The 26,028-nt window shown below is 42.0% G+C and overlaps 1 protein-coding gene across 2 annotated transcripts in view; it reads left to right on the top strand.

The window, feature by feature from the left end:
• The window catches only part of TTBK2 (tau tubulin kinase 2), a 124,506-nt gene that overhangs the window by 73,248 nt on the left and 25,230 nt on the right, over positions 1-26,028 (top strand). For both annotated transcript variants that reach the window (XM_040333075.1, XM_040333077.1), the window contains exons 5-11: positions 1,403-1,543; positions 5,859-5,963; positions 12,682-12,747; positions 17,932-18,024; positions 20,391-20,516; positions 21,613-21,770; positions 25,291-25,501. In XM_040333075.1, the coding sequence (XP_040189009.1) occupies positions 1,403-1,543; positions 5,859-5,963; positions 12,682-12,747; positions 17,932-18,024; positions 20,391-20,516; positions 21,613-21,770; positions 25,291-25,501 (900 nt within the window). The remainder of the gene's footprint in view (positions 1-1,402; positions 1,544-5,858; positions 5,964-12,681; positions 12,748-17,931; positions 18,025-20,390; positions 20,517-21,612; positions 21,771-25,290; positions 25,502-26,028) is intronic.

Below are 26,028 nucleotides of genomic sequence, written 5' to 3'. Positions count from 1 at the left end.
AAAGTGGCTGTAAAAACGTCCATGGAAATGAAGCCTTATAGTTAAGTTTTCTACACCTTAGAATGGGATTCCTTGAGACTTTGTGCAGAATTTAAGTGCTTTGACTGAAAAAAGGTTGAGAGACACTGGACCAGTTTATTAACTCAAAGGGCCTGCTCCTGTCTTAAATCCAGTGCTTGCAACTTTTTATCATAACACTGCAGACCAAACTGCCATCACTACAGGACATGCTAGTCATTGGGGAAACTAAAGCTTGCTGCAGGGGTAGTAGATATTTGACCTACTTGATGCACCGAATACCTGAAGCTGCCAGGGAACAGCAAAGTGGTGTTTTTTCAATACATGGACTGCGGGAAAGGCAAGCCTCTGTATCGGGCCTCTTCCTTTTTACCTGCTGCCTTTTTTGTATAAATAATCTTTTGTTGAAAGGGTCACTTCAGGCTCCATGCACACTGAAGCTGATAAAAGCTATAAAAAAAACGCCAGTAGCTTTGCAGGGAGCCATTCAACGTTTTTTTAGCGTTTTTGAAATAGCTTTAATCAGCGTTTTTCAGTCTAGCTATTTTTTTTTTCAATGGATTAAAAAACGCTGGCACCGGCGTTTTTTAGCGTTTGGCGTTTTTGAGCGTTTCTTCCCGCCAAACGGCACTTTGAAAGCAAATTTTGGGCGTTCAGAAAAAAGCCAATCAACTCCAAATCTCATTAACACTAAAAAAAAACAGGTGTGCATGGGCACATAGGCTAACATAGAGTTCAGTTTATGGGCTTTAAAAAAAAAAAAAAAAAAACGCCAATAAACTGCAGTTTATCAGCTTCAGTGTGCATGGAGCCTTAAAGTTAGGGGTTGCTAACTAAATATTTTTTTAGATGAAATGATTATATATGTAAGATGTATGTGCCAACATAAGACCTGGAAATGGTTGCTAAAAATTCCTGCGGCTGAAATCCCCATGACCAATACAACCATACCAATTTTTGAAAACCAAAATCCTATATCTGCTGGGTGCATCCCCATATCTTATGCTTGTGTGCTCCCTGTGCTATTTATAAGGGGATGTTAGACAAGGGCCACTTCTGAGCACTGCTATTTTGGAAGAAGGTGACCTGTGCACCTGATTGCTACCATTTTAGTTTAGTTCTTTAATTTAAAATCTTAATTGCACGGTTGCTATAGTACTGGTGCATATTTATTTTATTTATTTTTTTCTCCACAGACCAATGTTCTTTCTGAAAGTATAGTGTCTCACTATTTTGTTTACAAGCCATTCTTTGCTTTTGTTCTACTGATTTACGTAATGGATCTTGGTGCTGTTTATATTGCTTCATCGATTTCTACTATTAATACTCCATACTAGCATTTGTATGTCTTTATGTGTTTAATGGTTCTGCTATCTTTCTTCAGGGTCGGAATCTGGCAGATCTCCGCCGCAGCCAGTCCCGGGGCACTTTTTCGGTCAGCACCATGCTACGACTTGGAAGGCAAATTCTGGAGGCAATCGAGAGCATTCATTCTGTAGGGTTCCTTCACAGAGACATCAAGCCGGTTAGTACATACAAAATCTGTACACTTGGATGTCCTTACTGTGGATTCTCCTCCCTATGGTTTCGATGGAGTGAGGCAGGATTTAATCCCTTTTGGGGATTTCACTACTGTCTGATGTGGGACAACTGGACTAGTAGAAATAGCATTATGATACCATGAACCATATATGTTACCGCTGTTACTGTGATTTTACAGATAGGTCTCATTCACTTTTGTAATGTCAAAGTAGCAACCGTGTTACTTTATGCCACTGTAGGTAATGTAATGCCATACATTACCCTTCTGATGTTTACTTCTGCTTCATCTATATGTAGATCTCTGTGCTTTCAGTTCCATCCCAGAAAAAACTACATACAGAGCCTGGAAAAATATTCATACCTCCTTGAAATGTTCTACATTTAGTCATGTTACAACCAAAAACATGTACTTTATTGGGTTTTTATGTTATAGACCAACACAGTGGGAAGTGGAAGGAAAATGATCAATGTTTTTTTTTTTTTTTTTTACAAATATCTGTGTGGCATGCATTTATATTCAGCCCTATTTACTCTGATACCCATAACTAAAATCTACTGGAACCAATTGCCTTCAGAAGTCACCTGATTAGTAAATGGAGTCCAGGTATGTAATTAAAATCTCAGTATCAATACAGCTGTTCTGTGAAGCCCTCAGAGCTTTGTTGGAGAACCTTTATGAACAAACGGCATCATGAGGGCCAATGAACACACCAGACAGGTCAGGAATAAAGTTGTGGAGAAGTTTAAATCAGGGTTCGGTTATAAAAATAAAAAAAATATCCTAAGCTTTGAACATCTGAAAAGCACTGTTAAATCCATTATCCAAAAAATGGAAAGAGTATGACACAACTGCAAACCTACCAAGACATGGTCCACTACCTAAACTGCCAGGCTGGGCAAGGAGAGCATTAATCAGAGAAGCAGCCGAGAGGCCCATGATGACTCTGGAGGAGCTGCAGAGACCACAGCTCAGGTGGGGGGAATCTGTCCACAGGGCAACTATTAGTCATGAACTCCACAAATTTGGCCTTTATGGACAAGCGGCAAGAAGAAAGCCATTGTTGAAAGAAAGCCATAATAAGTCCTGTTTGCGAGAAGACGTGGGGGACACGGCAAACGTGTGGATAGAAGGTTCTCTTGTCAGATGAGACCAAAATTTGTACTTTTTTGCCAAAAAGCAAAACGTCATGTGTGGCAGAAAACTAACACTACATATCACCCTGAACACACCATCCCCACCGTTAGCCTAGGTTCACATTGGAGCACTTTGTCATGAGATTTAATAGATCGAATGAGAAGTCGCAGCCTATTGGGGGCAATGGCACTGTTTCAATCGGTGCAACACCGATTTTTCGGTGCCACAACGATTTGCAAAAGAAGTTTCTGCACTACTTTTGCCAATTTCAGATGCGATTTCAATAGACATCTGTGCATGAAGCCACACAGATGGTTATCAAGTAGCAGCTGAAATCGCGCTGACGTTGCTATTTTGAAATTGCACTACTTCAAGGGAAGTGGCGCAATTTCAAAGTAGTATCAACGTGAACCAGGGCTAAAACATGGTGGTGGCAGCATCATGTTCTGGGGTTGCTTTTCTTTAACAGGGAAGGCTGGTCAGAGTTGGTGGGAAGATGGATGGAGCCAAATACCGGTCAATCTTAGAAGAAAACCTGTTATTCTGCAAAAGACTTGAGACTGGGGTGGAGATTCACTTTCCTTCAAGACAGTGACCCTAAGGGGCCTTTTAAACGGGCTTGTCTGTGTACGGACTCCACTTTGCTCAGCAGGGATCGATCTGCTGATGCCCGTTGAGCAGGCGGATGACAGGCCTGTCTGCGCTCACTGTGCGAAGATAGACCTGTCAAAGCCCTGCTGTCTTCTATAGAGATCCTATCCGATTTGATTCCCCACCCAGACGGATGGAAGATTGGGTTTCCATCCGTCTGGATTTCATGGACAGGATCGGATATCAGTGGATGTCAGCAGACATGTCACCGCTGACATCCACCACTCCAGAGGTGAATGGAGCGTCCGATCAGGTCCGCCTGGAAAACTGACAGGCGGACCTTATTGGAAAGCTTGTGCGAAAGGGGCCTAAACATACAACCAGAGCAATGGAATGGTTTAGATCAAAGCATATTCATGTGTTAGAATGTCCCAGTCAAATTCCAGACTTAAATTCAATTGAGAATCTGTGACAAGACTTGAAAATTTCTGTTCAGACGCTCTCCATCCAATCTGACAGAGCTTGAGCTATTTTACAGAGAAGAATGGGCAAAAATGTCACTCTCTAGATGTGTAAAGCTGGTAGAGACATCCCCAAAAAGACTTGCAGCTGTAATTGCAGAGAAAGCTGGTTCTACAAAGTATTGACTCAGGGAGGCTGAATACAAATGCACGTCACATATTTCACATATTTATTTTTTTGTAATTTTTTTTATCAATTTATCATTTTTCTTCCACTTCACAATTCTGTGCCACTTTGTGTTTGTCTATCACCTAAAATCCCAATAAAATAAGTTTACGTTTTTGGTTGTAACATGACAAAATGTGTACATTTTCAAAGGTAGAAATACAATACAAATTTACAAATGAAAAATCCATTGATTTGATATAAATATATAAAAAGACATATATATATATATATATATATATATATATATATATATATATATATATATATATATATATATATATATATATATATATATATATATTACTATACACAAAATCATGTATTAAAAAAAAAGTCGATCGTCAAACTGTGTAGGAAACCTAATGAAGTTTTGATCACAAAACGAGTAGGGCAGGGCATATAGTAAAATGGGCACAAAAAACATGCATTAGAATCAGGAAGCGCATGCCAAAGGATGTAAAATTTAGGATATAAATCAGGATTTCACAAAGGATGTGAAATTTATTGTCTTATGTGTACTGGTTTGAAAAAGAATAATAAAATACAATGAGCAACTCACAAAGGTATATATGGAGCCTGTCATGAGCACATCCCGGTAAACATTGTAACGAACGCTGCATCAGACCACTGCCACCTCCACCAACTTGTGACAAATGGCTGGTCAACCTTACACCACGTGACAAGTCCAGTCTCGGCCTCACAATGCACAAAGATTTTCCAGCTTGCGGGACCACAGTCTAAGTGCCAACAGACTGAGATATTGTCACTGGGTGGCACTATGCACTTAAGCATTTACTCTGCCACCAGATATTTTATGAAAAATATAAAAGTTCAAAATATTAGCAATAGCAATTATGACTTTAAATGTCTGTAACACACACTGGGATTGATTTACTAAAATTGGAGAGTGCAGCTCTGAATAGAAACCAACCGGCTTCCAGGTGTTTTTTTTTTTTTTGTCAAAGCTTAATTGAACAAGCTGAAATTAATGGTTACCATACACAGCTGCACCAGATTTTGCACTCTCCACTTTTAGTAAGACCTTATACACACTATTAAGCCTGGTACATATGGTTCCATTGTCGTACGAGTGTCTGATTTTTGTCAAAAGCACATGGTACATATGGTTCCATTGTCGTACGAGTGTCTGATTTTTGTCAAAAGCACATGTGTAGGATTTTGTCGAGCATACTAACGATCCGCAAAAAGTCCATTTAGTTCAACCAAAAAAATATATAATCCCGTATACACAATCCTATACCCAAAGTTGAGGAAGGTGAAAAAACCCCAGCAGAGCATGATCCAATTTTTGCTACAGCAGGGGAAAAATTTCCTTCTTGATCCCCTGAGAGGCAATCTGATTTTTCCTGGATAAACTTTACCTACAAATGTCAGTACCCAGTACATGTACATTTAGGAAAGAATCCTGGCCTTTTTTAAATCAATCTACTGAGCTGGTCAGAACCACCTCTGCAGGGAGTCTATTCCACATTTTCTCAGCTCTTACTGTGAAGAAACCTTTCCGTATTTGGAGATTAAATCTTTTTTCCCTCAAAATTATTGTGGGGGGGAAAGGGAACAAGCCACAGGGGGTATAGATGGGGGGGGGGGGGGGGAGAGACTGGTCACTTTGATGCATGTGATTGGGAATAGCTCTATATAACAGGTGAGCAGAAAGGTTTCCCAAATTGCCGGATTACTGATAAGGAGACTGGTTTTGGCCTGACAAACTGAAGACCTAAACTGGTAGGCATTGTTCCCTGTATGCATCTTTAGATTTTTTTTTTTTTCTCTAGCATGTACCTGTAATGTTGTGATCTGATGAAGGCATTTCGTTCTTGTCTTATATAGTATGACTTTCTTCCCATATGTTCTTTTACAGTCAAATTTTGCAATGGGTCGTTTCCCCAGCACCTGTCGGAAATGTTTTATGCTGGATTTTGGGCTGGCGCGGCAGTTCACAAACTCCTGTGGAGATGTTCGGCCGGTATGTATATCTTTAAAGCGAAACTTCACTTTCAACATTAATTTTTTTTAATCATTGTGCTACTAGCATTAGTAAATAAATAGGAAAGTATATCCTATTTTTCAGTTGCTTTTTGGTTTCCAGGCCTAGACAAGTTGTCATACATCTCAAGTCTTTGGGAGAGGTGGAAGGGTTTTTTCAACTAAACACACCCTTCTGCCTGCGTGCCTAAGATAAGGGCAGATAGATTCCAGGAAGTATGAATCATCTGCCCTTAATCAAGATGGTCACAGCCAGAATTGCTAGGGGGTGGTTTTCAGAGTGATTTTTTTAGGAAAATAAAAACATGGAGACATGGATGAGTTTGCTTTAAATTTTTTTAATTCGTGTTTTTGGTTTGTAGTGCTAAGATGCAGTGAATCTTTGCTTTTATTAATACATAATCTTGTAGCTGCTGACTTTTAATAACACACACATACCAGTCCAGGGATCCAGCGTTTTCTTCACCTTGGTTGGTTCTTTGAGGGTCTTCAGGTCCCTGGCGCCACCATCTTGCTTGTGACAAGCTGGCAAAGACTTCCTGTGGGTACACAGCTGGTTTCCCAATGTACATGTATTTTGACGATCCAAATGGAAATGGGAGCAGGTACCTGTCAAAACTAGGAACCCACTTCAGGGAAAAACAGGAGCGGGAAGAGCTGAACTTTTTATCACCTTTTTTTTTAGGTGAAGTTCCATTGTAATACTTTCACTTTTTTATATATATTTTATCTATATCCCCTATTCCAAAAACGTTGGGACAGGGCCATGGGTACCATGGTGTAGCATCCCCTCTTGCAGTCCAAGCAGTGATGTCTATGACAGAATCAGGCCTGTTTTTAATGTAGTGCCATCTGATGGCCTGAAGATCACGGGCATCCAATATTGCGTTTCAGCCTTGTCCCTTGCACACAGAGATTTCTCCAGATTCTCTGAATCTTATGATATTCTGTACTGTAAATGTGGATTTAGCCACAATGCAATTTTACATTGCACATTTTTCTGAAATTTTTGTAAATTTTTAAACCGTTTTTCACAGATTGGTGAACCTCTGCCCATCTTTACTTCTGAGACACTCTGACTTTCTAAGGGCTAGTTTACACTACTTCAAAACATGTCTTCGGACACACTTTGTTAAAGCTCTCTGAAAGCCAGTCAAAGCTCCTGTCACTAAATAAAATGGTTAGCTTATAGTCCTGTTTACACTTTGCTTTTGCTTGGTGCTTTGAGGCTTCGGTGGGGCTTTGGGTCTTCAAGCAAGCTTTGCCATAGACTTATATGGAGGCTTTAAAGATACTTTGAAGCCCCACTAAAGCGACATGGGGTATCATTTTTGAAGCAAAGCAAAAGCAAGGTGTAAACAGGACTGTAAGCTAACCATTTAGTGACAGAAGCTTTCACTAGCGTTCAGAGAGCTTTAACAAAGCTTGTCCAAAAACTTGTTTAACTGCTAGTTTACACTTGCTTAAATGTGTGTTAAAGCCAAACAGGTGTAAATGAGCCCTTAGATGCCCTTTTTATACCCAGTCATGTTGCTGACCTGTTTCCAATTATTGAATTTTGTTGACAAATGTTTTTCCAGCTCTTCTTTGTAAGTACAGCTTACTTTGCCAACTGCTTTGTTTCAATCAATTTCAAAATAACCATTTTTAGAAGAAAATGTACATTTTCTCAGTTTAAACACTTGATGTGTTTTTTTTATTGTGAATAAAATATGGGGTTTATGAGATTTACAAATCATTGCATTTTTTTTTTTTTTTAGATTTTAGAGAGTCCCCTTTTTTCTAATTGGGGTTGTATAATTTTTTTATTTTGATTGCATTGCACTGCAACACGTAAGATAATTTGGCTATGGCTCAGATCTAAGGTGTTTCTGTATATTTACTTTGTGGATAGTACACCTTGGCCCAGATTTACAAAGCACTTACGCCAACGTATAACAAGTTATGCCGTCATATCTGTGCGCCAGACCCACGAACAGATATGCGCCTAAAAACAGGCTTCACCCTGCCGTCGTAACTTGCTTACGCTGGGGTAGGGTGGGCGCACATTTAGGCTGGGCGCATAGTGCCACTCCCATTGATTAGCCATTCAAACATGCAAATGAGGGAAATACGGCGATTCACGAACCTGCGTGCGCCCGACGCAGGCTATGAGAGGTGCGCGTAAGTTGTACGTCCGGCGTAAAGTTATGCCCCATAAAGGAGGTGCAACCCAGTAGCAGACATGCGAAGGTCTGCACCAGGGAACACAAGCCGGCGTATTTTACGTTGGACGTGTGTCTGGCTGGGCGTAGGTTACGTTAACGCCATACACAGTGATCCGGCGTAGTTTTTGGCAGTGGTTGTGCGCAGGGGGATCCGTCCACGCCACGGCGCATGCGCAGTTGGTGATACGTATCTGTCTGGCGCTTGGCCCATCATTTGCATGGGGTCACGCCTCATTTGCATGGGTCACGCCCACTTCCACCTACGCCGGCGTACGCCTTAGAATCCCACGCCACGCTGGCGCAGCGTTGGGAGCACTGGCTTGCTGAATTCAATGCTGGCCTCTCTGCGCTACGCCGTGTGGTGTACGGCGTTTGCGCTTCTGCGTAATGTGCGCCCACACTCTGTGAATCTGGGCCCCTGTCAGTAAAAACATGCATAATTGTCCATTCCACGTAGACCTTTAATGCCCTTACAGCTTTGTTCTTGAACTTTCCTCCATTAAATTGATATATAAAGGTCATGGTAATCAATGTGGATGACCTGATTTATTTTGATTCTTTAAGAATAATTGGTAGCAAATTATGCGTAAATTAGCCTCTATACAATGCTAACCAAATGAGATGCCCGGACTGCAGTACTGTCATTACCAACTAATGTTGTTTTTGATTCTCCTAAGATATTTCAGGCAACACTGGTCACATAATTGTGTTTCCTTGTTTTCAAGGAAAGAGGAGGATTGGATTTGTTGCATAACAGATTTGCATCAGCTGCTGGCAGAGCCTTAACTTGATTTGCATTCAGGCACTTGGCTTTCTACAGCATGGCCACTAATATTGTGGAAATTAAATTGTGAAGGAATTCAGTAAACTGAAGCTCTATTTTCCTTCAACTCTAGTTTATATTAATTTCAATAAAACAGAGCTCCAGGCAAACACAGATTAAATACAATACATAAGGGTTTTGTTGCCTTACAAATATTTTTTTTCTTCTGTCCCACCAGTACTGAGATTTATCCAGCCCTGTACCATAGCATGCCCAGATGTCCACTCCAGCCTCCGGATTGGATAGTGAAAGAGCGGAATCGAACCTTTTAAAGACCATAGGAGAGATTTACTAAAGCTGGGGCACTGAGAATCTGCTGCGCCTGTGCATGGTAGCCAATCCGCTTCTAATTTCAGCTTGATCGAAGAAGCTTTGGCAATAAAACCTGGAAGCTGATTAGTTTCTATGCAGAGCTGCACCAGATTTTGCACTCTCCAGTTCTAGTAAATGAACCCCCGCTGTCTTTGCTTACTCTAATCTCTCCTCCTTGTCAATATATTTGTATGTAGCATATCTGATTGGCCCCCAGTGCCGCTGTACAGGGAATTGTAAGAGGCTGACTGCAGGTCAAATTCAGGTACTCACACTGGATACATTAACAATACATTCAATTATTGGTCAATCAATGCATAGCTACATTAAATTGCTATGTGCCTTCTATATTTATGTCTGAGGTTTAGCTTTAAATTGGCTTCCTAGTTTAATCCTGATGCAGGCATTTCAAAAATAGAATGTTAATGTTTGGCTGTGAGGCATCATGGGACTGATATATAAATTAGGCAGAAACAAGTAGTAGTTATATACAGAATGAACTATATGTCCTCTATCATCATTTCTAGTGAAGGGTACAAAATAATCAGGAACACTTGATCTTATGATGAAAATCCCTGTTATAATTCATCTCTGGTGACTTTTCATTATGTGTTCTGCTCACATAAACTTTCTCAGGTCATTCAGATCTTTATCCTGTTTGGTAAAACCAGACAATTTACTACTTTGGTGCAATCAGATAGACCTTTGTGTGAATCAGTTAAGGAAATTGCCTTATATTACCTGAGAACTGATGGCTTTAGGCACCTATTACCACTCTGGGTTTTTCAGTAATATGGGCAGAACAGGCAACTGCCAAAGGGTGCATGGGGTTGGTTGGTAAGAAAAAAAAATCGGTGCTAAAGTCGGCCATAGGTGTGTGTGTGTGTCTTTTTTTTTTTTTTCCTGCAGGGAAAAAAATGGTTTGACTCCCCAAACTTGCTCATCCATGTCTTTATGGACCTTTTTGTTTTATGCACAGTTCCAAATCATTTGGTAGAGGGGGGATTATGGCGTGCGGTTGATTTTCAGGAATTGGGCTTGGCCCTTCAGTTCCAGTGAAAGGGAACTCTTAAGGCATCAGCATACCAAGACATTTTTTACAATTTCATTCTCCCAACTTTGTGGAAACAGTTTGGGGATGCCCCTTCCTGTTCCAACATGACTACGCTCCAGTGTACAAAGCAAGGTCCATAAAGACATGGTTAAGCAAGTTTGGGGTGGAGGGGCTTCACTGGCATGCACAACCCTGACCTCCACCCAATACAACCCCTTTGGGATGAAATAGAGCGGAGACTGGGAGAAAGGCCTTCTCATCCAACATAAGAGCCCTTTTAAATTTCGAATTTAACCCTCAAACGTGCCATGATAGAATGGTAAAACAATTATCACCTGAACTCATATTGATTATTAAATCTTGTAAATATAAAAAAAAAAGCTATCTAGACCACAAAAAACTCCTATGGAGCAACAATGGACATATACTCCACTCACCCTCTAACTCATCTAAGTGAACCAAACCCCTATCCCACCCCCCCCCCCTAAAATCCATACCCTACCCCATTTTCTCCCCTCCGCAAAAAACATTTCCACTCAATCATGGCAGAGGAGTAGAAAAAAAGGGCCTCAACCTCGAATACTTAACAAATATGGCTATATTTACTACTATGTCCAGTACAAAAATAAAAAAGCCCCTAAAAAAAATTCCTATGAACGTGTCCAAACAAAAACTACATTTTGCGGGTAAGAGATGCCTATAGATATAGACAAACTATACAAACTTTGGCCAAAGCTAAATAATGCATTTTGCTATAGGTGTAGGTCATTTGCATACCCCCTGAAGCCTGACTGAAAAACTCCAAGATATGGCATCATCCCATGCTGCCTTGTTGCTAGGACATTGCTAAGACACTTCCAGCCAATTCAAACCCCCATACGTATGCTTTCTCTCCCCTGTCGCAGTAGCTTAGCGATGCCACAACAGAGGAGGCAGTGGACAACACATGTGGGGGTTTGGAAGCTAAATCCAGTGATGGGGATGAGCAATAAAGGCTCATCTCTGATGCCATACCCACGTTGGAAGTTTTTTTTTTTGGTAAAAGATGAAATAACCATTTTAAAACGTAAAGCAAAGCACCATAAAACCTTGTGTTTGTTACTTCTATATACTGTAAAATGAAGAAGATCAGTGCAGGAGGAAGTGGAAAATCTGTAAGAGTATTATGTGTACACTTCTTTACGTTATTTGTGGTTAGTAATGTGATGTTTTCCAGATGCTCCTTTAGTAATGCTGGCCTCAGGCAAAAATATGGTTGAAAATGTGTCTGCGTCTTATGGTCCGAATGTACATCAGGCACTGCTCTCTGCCGCCGCTGGCAACACCCCCTGCCACCACTGGTAACTCCCCCCCGCCACTGCAGGAAAGCCACCCCCCGCACTAAAAAAAAAGCCCCCCCACATGTTCCGACGGCCGCACAGAGTCCCCTATTATACTGCATACAGTGAAACTCCTGGGGCGGTCCCCATTTACCTGGGCTCTGCTTTCCTCGGGCGGGAGGGGGCGGTCCCTGCTCAGCTGGGCTCGGATATGCTGCTCGGGAAGAGGGGCGGTCCCTGCTTAGCTGGGCTCGGCCATACTCAGGGGGAAGGGGGTGGTCCCTGCTCAGTTCACTTCCGCTGTGCTCTTCCCTGCTCAGCTCACTTTGGCTGTTCTCGGCTATGCTCGGGTGGTCGGTCTTGCCGTCGGAGGTACAGTCACAGTGATATAACATGTAAGCACTCACCGGCAAATGTATTAGAAGAAGGATGCTCACTATGTCTATAGCCCCTGTCCGCAGCCCCTGTCCCTGTCCGCAGCCCCTGTCCCTGTCCGCAGCCCCTGTCCCTGTGCATGTCCGCAGCCCCTGTCCCTGTGCATGTCCGCAGCCCCTGTCCCTGTGCATGTCCGCAGCCCCTATCCATGTGCATGTCCGCAGCCCCTGTCCATGTGCATGTCCGCAGCCCCTGTCCATGTGCATGTCCGCAGCCCCTGTCCATGTGCATGTCCGCAGCCCCTGTCCATGTGCATGTCCGCAGCCCCTGTCCATGTGCATGTCCGCAGCCCCTGTCCATGTGCATGTCCGCAGCCCCTGTCCATGTGCATGTCCGCAGCCCCTGTCCCTGTCCGCAGCGCAGCCCCTGTCCACAGCAAATATTTTAGTACACCATTTGGTTCAGAATATATTTTTTCTTGTTTTCCTCCTCTAAAACCTAGGTGCGTCTTAAGGTCAGGTGCATCTTATAGAGCGAAAAATACAGTAGTTCTTCTCTTAATGTGATGTATCTATTATTTTATAAATTGATTTTATTTTCTCCCATAGCCTCGGACTGTAGCTGGGTTCCGTGGAACGGTTAGGTATGCTTCTGTCAATGCACACAGGAACCGGGTAAGTGGTTTCAATTAATTTTGAATTGATTAAAAAAAAAATGTATATAATTATGACAACTCCATAATAATGTAATGCAATAAACCATTAACAAATCTCTAGGAATACTTGTGAGCATTAAATATAGCAAGAAGGTAGGTAAAGTAACTACAGATCAAATGAGACCATCCATCTATAAGGTTGGGTAACCAGGTTAGACAGGCATAGGATTGTGTGTAGGCCTGCTGTCGGTAGAGCCTAAATTAAAACACATGCTTCCAACAAAATCTTAGAGTATTTTTGCAGTTTGGATATTTCTTCTATGTCACTATATTAGTATATTCATGAATATCGAGGGGGATTGGGGAGTTGGGACTTTAAATGAAGCCATGACTGGGTAGAGTCATGCGCCTCCATCCCTGTCATATTGACAATGGGAGCAAAATTGCAATGCAGCAAGGTTGCAAAACAAAAAAGGGGTGGGACTTTATATGAAGCTCATGGTGACAAAATGAATAGAATGGTGGAATAGTAAAAGAAAATGTTTACACACATTGGTTATACATACAGAGAAATGCACCAATCATGTGGTGCCAATTTCTAGCCTGATAATAACTAGTAGTAACATGGTTATGAACATTAGTCACATGATACAAATAAGGGGTCCACCAGTATTGATAGTTTTGGGTAAAAACAATACAAAGGGTAGCATTTGCACAGTCTATGGTCTTTATATTCCCTATAAATTTAAGGATGGTAGGAAACTCATATGTCGATAGGTGTGTAATTGAATACACAATGATAATGATAGCTCGACACGTTTCACGGCTTATAACCGCTCATCAGGCACAGACATGTGGAGCATCTGCAATAGAGTGGTTAATTAAGTTACCTATGTCAGATTAGGGGAGAAGGATAAGTAACTTGCAGGTATGTGTGCATTGGAACATACGATGCCAAGGACCCCAGGCCCCCTCAAAACATCAAGGTTGGGAGCCGAGGGGGCATGTGCGGCGGCAGGCACCCAACACGGATAGCACCACATGTGGATCTGGGCCCCCGACCACACCCCTGGTGTAGACATAAACATAAAGGTGGAATGTAAATGGATAAATGGGGGAAAGATATATGTATATATTATTATTTGAGGCTATGTGAGTGAACTATAGATTGTGGGAATGGACTGGATGGGGAAATTGGTGAGGCAAGGGAGGGGGTAAATGGGTGGCTAGAAGGGAGTGAAGGTAGAAGACCATGATGAAAGTTCCTCACCAAAACACCCGATAAAGGGATGGGAAATTTTTGCCAAGTGGAATCCAAACTATACCTGTGTTGCAGAATAAAACCAAAATGAAACCAAATTCAAAATAAAACCAGTCCAGGAGTGAGTATGAAGCCAGTGTGAAGGGGAGCTGGGAAGGACCCAGATCCCACCAGGGCAGCCACCCATAAAAGAGCACACGCCGCCGCAACCACGCCCCCTACGTCACAGGTATAGAGGCAGAGGGGAGGGGAGCAAGACCGCCAGCCCACGGGCGATGATTTGCCCGGCAGCTGGCGCCAACGGAACACCACCCATGGAGATGGACAGTGCCTGGACGGCAGGACCGCATCATGGAGACGCTGGACGTCCGGCGCACAGCTGTGACATCGACACGCAGTGGCGGCACACCCGCCCCCTGAGCGTCACTAGGTAGGCGGGAGGGAGAAAGGCTCCAGTGCGCGTTGCGACTCCCACACCGAAAATCACAGGCAGCCAAGGGACCAAGACACCCATATAACCAAAGCCCACAATTGGGGTAAAAACAGCAATATGTTACAAGCATTAAAGAAATAATACGAGTAAAGTGATACACCAGTAAGCACATAATCAATCAGGGGAAAGCTACCATTTTGTTACCATGAGCTTCATATAAAGTCCCACCCCTTTTTTGTTTTGCAACCTTGCTGCCTTGCAATTTTGCTCCCATTGTCTATATTGGTATATTGTTTGGTAGGATTGGTGTCCTCTGTGCTTGAGAACTAAAGAGAGACTGAAAACCTTTGAAATTTGTCATATAGGAATCCTGACTCTCTTTACAAGCTTTTGATTCTTTATTGGCAGAACCAATAAGACAAACCTCCTTAGGAATGAAGGTTAAATTGAGCGTTTGTTATGAACAGGTGTATTAACTTTTGCACCAATTCAGGTGCAACAGTGCGAGTGCAACTTTGCATGATTTCACATGTCGTGTCTAGGGCAGCCCATTCATTACAGTGGGCTGCCCTGCATGTGAAAATTTGCCCAAAAGTGCATGAACCTTTTTTTTTTTTAATTGTGCTGCACCAAAATGCATTGTACTGTTACCAGGTGTTTTGGCACACAAATCGGCAAGGTGAGTTGGGGTGCCCTTAAGAATAATTGTCACCACCGTATGTATGCCTGCAAAAGGGATGCAGTCTTTTTTTTTTTTTCTGTCTTGCAGGAACGCGCTTGTTGATGCATACGTTCCGGCAATGCACAAATCTGAACCAAGCCCTCTCCAGCACATTAGTGCTTGCATTCTTTTCACTCCCCTTATGCTCTATTTGCTTGCCTATAGAATGTACACGTTTTAGCTTACACAAGGCTATGGACTCCCCTTGTAATGAGGCTGATTGACCTAGCGAAGGCTTGCATTCTTCCTGTAACCAAAAGTAACCCGTACAATGGATATACAAAGTCTACACACCCTTGTTAAAATGCCAAGCTTCTGTAATGTAAAAAAATTGAGACAAAGTTAAATAATTTCAGAACTTTTTTCACCTTTTAATGTGACCTATAAACTGTACAACTCATTTGAAAAAACAAAGTAAAATCTTTTAGGGGCGTGGGAAAAAATAATGTGGTTGCGTAGTGTGCACACCCTCTTATAACTGGGGATGGAGCGGTGTTCAGAACTAAGCAATGACATTCAAACTCATGTTAAATAGGTGTTGGTAAACACCTGCCATCATTTTAAAGTACCTCTGATTAACCCCAAATAAAGTTCAGCTGTTCTAGTAGGCATTTTCTGACATTTTGTTAGTTGCATCCTACAGCAAAAGCCATGGTCCGCAGAGAGCTTCCAAAGCATCAGAGGGATCTCATTGTTAAAAGGTATCAGTCAGAAAAGGGGTACAAAAGAATTTCCAAGGCATTAGAAATACCATGGAACACAGTGAGGACAGTCATCAAATGGAGACAATATGGCACAACAGTGACGTTACCAAGAACTGGACGTCCCTCCAAAATTTACGAGAAGTAAATTGGTCAGTGAGGCCGCCAAGAGGCCTACAGCAACATTAAAGGAGCTGCAGGAATATCTAGCAAGTAGTGGCTGTGTGGTACGTGTGACAACAATCTCCAGTATTCTTCATATGTCTGGGCTATGGGGTAGAGTGGCAAACGGAAGTCCTTTTTTTTTTTTTTTTTTTTTACTAAGAAAAACATCAAAGCCCCGCTAAAAAACACATCTGAAGTCTCCCAAATAGCACGTGGGAAAATGTGTTGTGGTCTGATGAAACCAAGGTTGAACTTTTTGGCCATAATTCCAAAAGATATGTTTGGCGCAAAAACACCACTGCACATCACCAAAAGAACACCATACCTACAGTGAAGCATGGTGGTGGCAACATCGTGCTTTGGACTGTTTTTCTTTAGCTGGAACAGGGGCCTTGGGCCCCTTTCACTCTGGAGTTTTTCAGGAGTTACAGCACTAGAAATAGCGCTGCTATACCGCCTTAAAAACTCCTGCACAGCCTTCTCAATGTGAAAGCCCGAGGGCTTTCACACTGAGGCGATGCGCTGGCAGGAGAGAAAAAAATCTCCTGCCAGCAGCATCTTTGGAGCGGTGAGAGGAGCGGTATGTATAACGCTCCTTCACATTTAAAACAATGGGAAACTGCCGTAATACCGGCCGCAATGCGCCTCTACAGAGGCGCATTGCGGCCGGTATTAACCCTTTATCGGCCGCTAGCGGGGGTTAATACCGCACCGCTATCGGCAGAATGCCGCGGCAATTACGACGGTATAGCGGCGCTATACCGCCACCGCGCCTCCCGCCCCAGTGTGAAAGAGGACTAAGTCAAGGCAGAGGGAATTATGAACAGTTCCAAATACCAGTCAATATTGGCACAAAACCTTCAGGCTTCTGCTAGAAAGCTGAACATGAAGAGGAATTTCTTCTTTCAGCATGACAGCGACCCAAAGCATACATCCATATCAACAAATTAATGGCTTCACCAAAAGAAGGTTAGTTTTGGAATGGCCCAGCCAGAGTTTAGACCTGAATCCATGGGGCGATCTGAATAGGGCTGTGCACAGGAGATGCCCTCGCAATCTGACAGATTTGGAGTGTTTTTGCAAAGAAGAGTGGGCAATTATTGCCAAGTCAAGATATGCCATGCTGATACTTATACTTTAAGGGCGTGCACACTTGTGCAACCATATTATTTTTGTTTTTTTATTTTTACTTCCCCCCCCCTAAAAGATTTCAGTTTGTTGTTCAACTGAGTTGTACAGGTCACATTAAAGGTGGAAAAAGTTCTGAAATTATTTATCTTTGTTTAATTTTTTTACATCACAAAAGCTTGACATTTTAACAGGGGTGTGTAGACTTTTTATATCCACTGTATAGGCTTTGACTGTCTCCACTGAGCGGTGAGGAAGCAAAAAAAGGTAAGTAAATATCAGGAGTATGTGGAGAATTGGGGGAGGACTCTTCCTTTATCCTGTGCTTCAAAGGCACATTCCAGATACAGGTTTAATTATACACCTGTTTGCATTGTTGAATGCAGGCAACATGCATGACCACATTTCAGGAAAAATGCAAAGTAGACTTGCAACTGTAAATCAATGGGCGTTTTTACCTGCTATGTGGCATTCAAATCATTTGATGAGGCTCCTGAAACACAATGCATTGATTTTGAAAGAATATATATATATATAACAGAATTTCTGGACAAAAAAAATACTATATTTAGTTATTATGGCCTATAGACCTATACTTCCTCACCATAAAGAATTTTTCTGTTGTGTTATATGAGCTTTACCGACGCAGTATTTCCAAATCTCATGTTGCATTGTACAGATGTTTGATTATTTTTTTTTTTTTAATTATAGCAATCATTATTATAAAGATATTTGAATGCATTTCCAAAAGCAAATGGCTCCATTTATTCTTCACTTACGTTCTGTCACTATAGGAGATGGGCCGACATGACGATCTGTGGTCCCTTTTCTACATGCTGGTTGAGTTTGTGGTTGGTCAGCTTCCCTGGAGGAAAATTAAAGATAAGGTAAATGGGCTTGATTTCCACATTTATTTAAAAGTTATGTAAAAGGAAGTACATTTATCTTTAGATATACATGTTGAACTACTGCACTCTTCAGGTTTTTGCTTATTGCCAGAGCATCACTTTTTTCTGGTTCCCAGAAAGAATTCCTGGAATTGAATAATTTTTACTCTTTCCACTGGTAAAATAATTAGTCAACGTTCCCAGTATGAAAAGACTGGGGTTTAATGAGAAGCTGTGATTTTTTTCCTGTAGGTTTTTACCTTTCAAATGTCAATGTCCCCTCTGGGAGCCAGAGTAATTCACCTTTTTTCTGTGGCCTTGTACACATGCATAACTGTCCATCTTTACAAATTGCACATTAGTTTGTCTTCTAACAATAATCCAGGGCATTTTTGGTGGTAACGGGCTGTTCTTTTTTAACACTTCACAAGACTCTATACCACCATAGTTACTACATGCACTGTGTGACAATTTAGCCTGCAGTTTCCTGCCTGTGTCATTTTTACTCTCTATCTATCTATCTATCTATATATATATATATTTATATATATAAAAATATAATTTATAAATAGAATTAAATATAAAAATCCAGACGCCCTTGAGAATAAAATGGCGATCATTTGAATACTTTGTCACATTGTATTTGCGCACCTTTTACATTTTTTTACAGGTTACCAGTTTTGAGTTAGAGGAGTTCTAGGGCTAAAATGAGTACTCTAATGATCATGGAGATACCCCACATGTGTCGTTTGAACACTTTTTTATATGCAAGCGCAACTTGCTTATGCGTCAGGGCTCTTTTAAAAAAAAAATTATTTATTTTACTTTTTATTTTTACACTAATAACAAAAAAACATTTGGGTCAATTTTATTCCTATTATGAGGAATGTAAACATCCCTTGTATGATAGGACCTCTTAATTGTGAGATCTGGTGTCAAAATACCTCAGATTTCATATTTACACAAAATGCAATAAAAAAAATATAAAAAAATCGTTATTTTTTTTACAATTTATTTTTTCCCCCCTTTAAGACCGTTGGGTGGTGGAAGTGATGTTTGTGTGAGTGAAATGGTTGTAGACGCTGGATAGCCATGTAGCTGTAAAGTGCTGCCCCTTGTTTGCCAACTATTGTGTGTATTCATTGACTAAGCTTCCACCCTGGCTTTGTCTACCGGTTGTGAGTGAGTGAAAAACGTATATAGCGCAGCACATGCGAACTGAATCGCCTCTGGGCGCTGTACCCTTTCGTGGGTGAAACCCTTTGACCTCAGAAGAGATGGGTTTTAATCTTTCTCCTGAAGGCCAAGTGGTCCACCTCCAAACAGATGGCGGTTGGTAGAGCTTTCCACAGTCGCGGTCCCTGGATGGCAAACCTTCGATCTCCTTTGGACTTGTATCTGGTTTTGGGAATCTGGACAAGGTTTTGATTGGTGGATCGCAGAATACGATTAGGGTTATGAGTTTTTATTTTTTCGCATAGATATTGGGGGGCGTTGCCTTGCATGCACTTATGCATTGGACACAGTGCCTTGAAAGTTGTGCTTGCCTGTCACCCGCCCTGACCATGGGTTGTTTCCTGGATTTCTTTCTGTCTCCTGCCATTTGTACTCGTCATGCACAAGTGGTCTCTACATCTTCGGCTGGGCGACTTTGTTCCAGTTTGCTGCAAGTCCATCACCACCACTAAAGGCCCTGGTGAAGATGGAGGCTGGGGCTTAGACTCCGCTCCCTGGGGAACCGGGAGTTGGCGATCTACAAGGGCTCACTCACTGTAGCCTGACACTGTGAAGAACACTTGTATTTCAGAGGAATATACTGGGCATGGTGGCGACTACCCTATGAGGTGCTGCAGAACAGAGCAGCTTCTGCTCCTAGTTGGCCTTTTCAGTTCTTTTTTTTAGTTCTGTTTTATTATGCTCTGTCTGCCAGTACACTTAAACTCAATCGGGTAATATATTGGTAAATCAAAAAGCATGGCTTATGCTTTGTGAATGGTTGGTTTGACGGTTTGGTGTAGGTATGCAAAAAGTGTTTAGGTCATCCAATTGGTATTTTGTGCAGTAATAAAAATACTGGTTTGCTTTATTTGTTTGCTGAGCTGGAAGTACGTCCAGTATGTAAGCATTATAGGGTGTGTGGGGTCTTTGGGTGCTCAGAGCTTAGTTGGGGGTGCTTGGGTTTATTATTTGTCATATGACAAGTTTACCTTAAAAAAATAAATATAAAATCCTTATTTTTAGTCTGGTGAAACGAATTGCACTCATGTGATCCATAGTAGAGCCAAATAAGCTTTAATTTGTAATGCAATATGTTTTTCTTATCTGTGTGTCCTTGTATGTCCTAACCACGTAATTATTTTTCATAGGAACAAGTGGGCTCCATAAAAGAACGCTATGAGCATCGCCTTATGTTGAAGCACCTTCCCCCAGAGTTTTATGTGTTCCTAGAGCACATCAGCGGTTTGGATTACTTCACCAAACCAGATTATCAGGTAACACTGCAAGCATCCGGTTATACTGAGATGATACTGAATAAGGACAGTAGCCAATGTCATGCAAGAAACGCATGTACTGACTGATATGTCCCAAGTAACGCTCTATTATCTGTCCTAAATGTTTTGTGTCTGAGCTTCCTTTTTTCTGTTCTTCAGATATAGTTAGTTATAAACTATTATTCCATCCTTAAGTTGTTCAACAAGATTAGTGTTCTGTTCTCGCTACACGTTTTCCCCTGGCCCGTATGTAGCTCAACATACAGCTAAAACCTTGCATCTTAAATAACCAGAGTGTCTGTAACTTTGGATCTTGAACAGGTGGTGGCCATATAAGATGCGTATGAATAATGGTGAAACTAGAGATAAACAGATAAATGAACATATAAGAATTATATGAACACAAACACATGTCTACTAGTAGGCATATAAGTAAACAGTCTTTATCATACCAGTGATGCTGCCTTAGGAGGATCAGGACCTAGGAAACGTGGTGCAGGCTTGGCTGACTCCATGTGGACTGTCCAGTGGAAAAGAGATGAAAGAGTTGTGATAGAAAGTGAAGATAGTTTTCAATAACATGACAGGAACTGTACAGTACCATAGAACACTACCCATCAACAGTCCTTTGTTAAGAGTGACATCTAGTAGATAATGTTTGAATTACAAGTCCAGAAGATATTACTGTATTTTCTTGTAGGCCAAAGGCATGACCATTATTATGACCATTTTGCATTTGCATGAAGCTCAAAATTTACACAAAACTCTTTAATCTCTCGGTGACTAATATTTTGGACTTTATTAGAGGTAAAATATGAATCTGATCTTAAAGCTGGCCATAAACGGTCAGACACTCGACCTGGTTCAGCAGGGCCCGAACGAGATTCAAACAATGTGTGGGCAAGCTGAATGTACCCAAGTTGATCGATTGAGGTACAACCAGCCTGTTGGATTTTTCATGTGATTATTGCTTAGGACGGTAAAAACCTGTTTTTGTAAATAATACTGAACCAATAGAATATCTGTGATATCCTACCACTTTATATCTAATGCTAAACTGGTACTTACCGCTTGTCATCTTTGTCTTTTTCTGTAGCTTCTTTTATCGGTCTTTGATAACAGCATGAAATCCTATGGAGTTGTAGAAAGTGACCCTTTTGACTGGGAGAAGAGTGGCTTGGATGGTTCTCTAACTACCACAACAACATCAACCACCCCTCAGCTTCACACTCGCCTAACCCCTGCTGCTATTGGGTATGGATCAAGACATGCTAGGCTGTGACTTAGGCTGAGTTTACACTGGCATTAAGAGCAGGCGTTTGAGAGTCGTTAGGCCCATTAAATGCCTATGCACAAGATACAATAGACAGCACATAGTGCTTTGCACACTAAACACTGGCGTTGCTTCAAAATTGAAGAATCATTTCGAGTCAGGAAGCGTTGGTAGCCTTTTAACGTCTCCCATTCAAGTCTATGGTAACGCCTCGCAAATGCTCTGGCAGGCAGTTGTGGAACTTTAAGATTTGTATATTTACTATAATGGAATAGGCATTTGTGGGGCAGTTGTAAGTAACACTCAAAACTGCCCATAGGGCGTTTGAGCATTTTTAACTCCACAATAATGCTTGTAAAGCTCCTGTCTAATGCACATACTGTACAAACACTATAGAAGCATTTGTTGAGTGTTGGAAATTTAGTCAAGTGTGAACAGGGCAATAGACTGAGGCCAAAATAAAAAATGAATTTGGTGCAGGGAGAACATGGGTCTGTCTCTGGCATCCTCATGGCCTTGTGATAATGTCACTTCCGGCAGGTTTTAATAAAAAAACGTTGGCTTTAGAATCACTTTAAAACAGAACTTAGGCCGCGTACACACGGTCATTCCAAACCGATGAGAATGGTCCGCTGAAGTGGTCTGATGTGCGTACACACCATCGTTCCAAAAACCGATCGGGTCAGAACGCAGTGACGTCAAACACACGACGTGCTGAATAAAACTAAGTTCAATGCTTCCAAGCATGCGTCGACTTGATTCTGAGGATGCATGGGTTTTGAACCGATGCTTTCTGTACTAACCATCGGTTTGGACCGATCGGGCAGCGGGCCATCGGTTCGATTTTAAAGCATGTTTTAAAATTTTGGACCGAAGGACAACAGACCGATGGGCTATACACACGCTCGGTTTGGACCGATGAAACTGAACCTCGGTCCATTCTCATCGGTTTTGTCCGACCGTGTGTACGCGGCCTCAGCCTATCAATTTAGCGGTTTCCCAAAACGGTTACTTTCAAGGCATGCGATGATTGATGGCTGTACACACTGACTGAATGTTGGCCGGTTCCTGCTAAACCGGCTACTTTTCGCCCCCTGTGTGTACCCAGCATTACAGTCTGGCTGGAGATGATGATCAGGTATTTTGACTCCCTATATTTGTACACTCCTTGTTCTCTGCACAATAGTTTGTTGTGATAATTGGTACTCCATAAACTATTATATTTATATGACGGCACCAGAATTAAGTTGCCTTTCTTTGTCTGCTTTCTTTAGCAGCTCTGACACCTGGTAAAACCAAAATAAATTTTTCAAGAAAAAGTTCTCCTGGCAGTGGGATTACTTGTTCCTTGCTATTTAGCATTGCTCTAGGGCTCTGCCACATATTCCAAAATAAAAATATATTACACATTTAGGATAAAGTTCTGTTTTAACACCTCGTCCTGTATTCTGCCATTATGTCATTTCACCCTCTAATACATTTCCTTATCAAACCATATTAATTTATACTTCTCAGCCTGCCCTAAGCTTGTGCAACGTTCCCCAGATGTACCGAGCCTGGCCATAGAGCATGTCTGACTGTGTCCACCATTGGCCTGACTCCTGGCCATTATTCTGGCAAGACATGGTGCCCACAACTGAAGAAGAGAGTACAAGTGAATAGGACTTGTGGGCAGGCAAACCTATATTTTTTTCACATTTGGTTACACAGGATGCACTGTGTCATGTTTGTTGTGTTGTAATAAATGTTTACAACATTACTACATAATTGGGTGGCATTTTAACTTGTAATCATTAGTGATTATTCTGTCTGCATTTGGCTTTATTCTAATCCTTTGCAAAAGGTTTTTAATTACCAGCAGCTGCGTAGCTTAAACTGAACTGTGCATAGCTTGAATCCAAACCTGATTTTTGCCCATGAATTGCAAAGCAACACAATTACTTTTAATGCCGACACCAGCAGCATCTTATGCCTGCCTTCCTGTGTTGGCCATGTCAGGAGCCCCCCAAATAAGTTGAGTAAACATTTGACTCAATCCCTTCCTTCTGTGTAAGGCTGGGTTCACACTTAGGCAAATTGGATACTGGTTTACCTGCATCCAATTCGCATGACCAGAGAATGTGACCGGCTCTCAATGAAGCCAGTTCACACATCTCTGGAGCGACCGTGGAGAGCATTGCACAGGGGTCCTGTGCATCTTTGGCTTTGTTTTGGGTCCAAATTCAGGCAAAAATTTAGGGACACACCGGACCCCTGCTGTGAGCTGCATCCGTATTAGGTGTGAACCCAGCCTTAAAGTGCTAGGGCTTGGTGATTGTCCAGTCAAAAATCCAGTGCTGTCTTACAGGTGTGGAGAGGGTGCCCTTTGCTCTGTGTAAACTACAAGTCATGATGCACAGCCAAAAGGGGTATTCTGTCTTTTCTTCAGGTGGCTGAAGGGGGAAGGTACATGCACTATATTACCATAAGTTTTGGGACGCCTGCCTTTATACGCACATGAACTTTAATGGCATCCCAGTCTAGGCTCGTAGGGTTCAATATTAAGTTGGTCCACCCTTTGCAGCTATAACCACTTCAACTCTTCTGGGAAGCCTGTCCACAAGGTTTAGGAGTGTATCTATGGGAATGTTTGAACATTCTTCCAGGAGTACATTTGTGAGGTCAGGCACTGATATGGGCGAGAAACCATGGCTCGCAGTCTCCCAACTAATTCATTCCAAAGGTGTTCTATCGGGTTGAAGCCAGGACTTTGTGCAGACCAGTCAAGTTCCTCCACCCCAAACTCGTTCGTCCGTGTCTTTATGGACCTTGCTTTGTGCACTGATGCACAGTCATGCTGAAACAGGAAGGGCCATCCCCAAACTGTTCCCACAAAGTTGGGAACATGAAATGGTCAAAAATGTCTTAGTATGGCGACGCCTTAAGAGTTCCCTTCACTGGAACTAAGGGGCCAAGCCCAATCCCTGAAAAATAACCTCCCCTCCACCAAATGATTTGGACCAATGCACAAAGCAAGGTCCATAAAGACATGGAAGTTTGGGGTGGAGGAACTTCACTGGCCTTCACAGAGTCCTGACCTCAACCCGATAGAACATCTTTGGGATGAATTAGAGCAGAGACCAACATCAGTGCTTGACCTCACAAATGCGCTTCTGAAAGAATGGCTGCAAAGTGTGGGCCAACGCAATGAAACCTACTAAGACTGGGATGCCATTAAAGTTTGTGTGCATGTAAAAGCAGGTGTACCAATACTTTTGGTAATATAGTGTATGTGCAGCTGGAGGGGCTGGCATTTAATGTGATCTTGCTAGACAAAGCAAAAGTTAATTTTAAAATTTAAGTCTCATGAACTCCTTTGCAAAAGGATACATTTCCCAATAATAGCAAGTAATGCTCAGAATCTCACCATCCATCACCCTATGTTGCCAAACTTCGCTCCTTATGTTGTCTTTCTCTGTCATGAACTTCAACACTAAACTAATAATCTTGTTTATCTATCAGGATTGCAAATGCCATACCTGGAGACCTGCTGCGTGAGAACACAGATGAAGTGTTTCCAGATGAACAACTCAGCGATGGCGAGAATGGAATTCCAATGATGGTCTCTCCTGAAAGGATCCCTGGATCACCCAGTCATCCGCGCCCGCAGGAGAAGGATGTTTGGGAAGAAATGGATGCCAACAGGAATAGGATTAAAATGGGACTGTGCAAGGTACTTCTACTTTAACAGATGGTCCAGTTATGAACTCTTAGCAGGGGTAGCACTCCTATTTTAAACTGGGACCTAATTTTACATTGTGCTTTGGAAAGCACAACATTTTAAAGCTCCACTTGAGATGAGCAGATATCCTCTGAATACACAAGAGGCATGTGTTTTGTGTATTTATTCCAGATCTGTGCAGTAATCCAGTGTGGATCCTTGTCTCTGCAGGAGCTTCCTATAATAAGATCCGTCTCTCTCCTGGTGCAGGGTGATTGGTCTTGTATCCGCCCCTTCCTGTAGTTTTCTGCAGGATGCCTGTAGAGGGTGGAGCTTCATTGACCCCTCCCACAGCTCTGCTCTTACTACAAGCTATCTAAAGCAAAGGTGATGTCACTGCTAATTTTATAAGATCTTGTCTGGGTTTGCAAAGGGTTTGCAAAGCTTCCAACAACACTTAGTTTTCTTCGCCACTCCAGCCGGAGTGGGTATAGCATACCTGGACAGGCCTCTCTCACTGACCTGGCAGCCAGGGTATT

Source organism: Rana temporaria, chromosome 13 (genome assembly GCF_905171775.1).
Source record: "Rana temporaria chromosome 13, aRanTem1.1, whole genome shotgun sequence".
NCBI lineage: Eukaryota > Metazoa > Chordata > Amphibia > Anura > Ranidae > Rana > Rana temporaria.
Note: the sequence above shows the minus strand (reverse complement) of the source record. Positions and strands in the feature narration are given on the sequence as shown.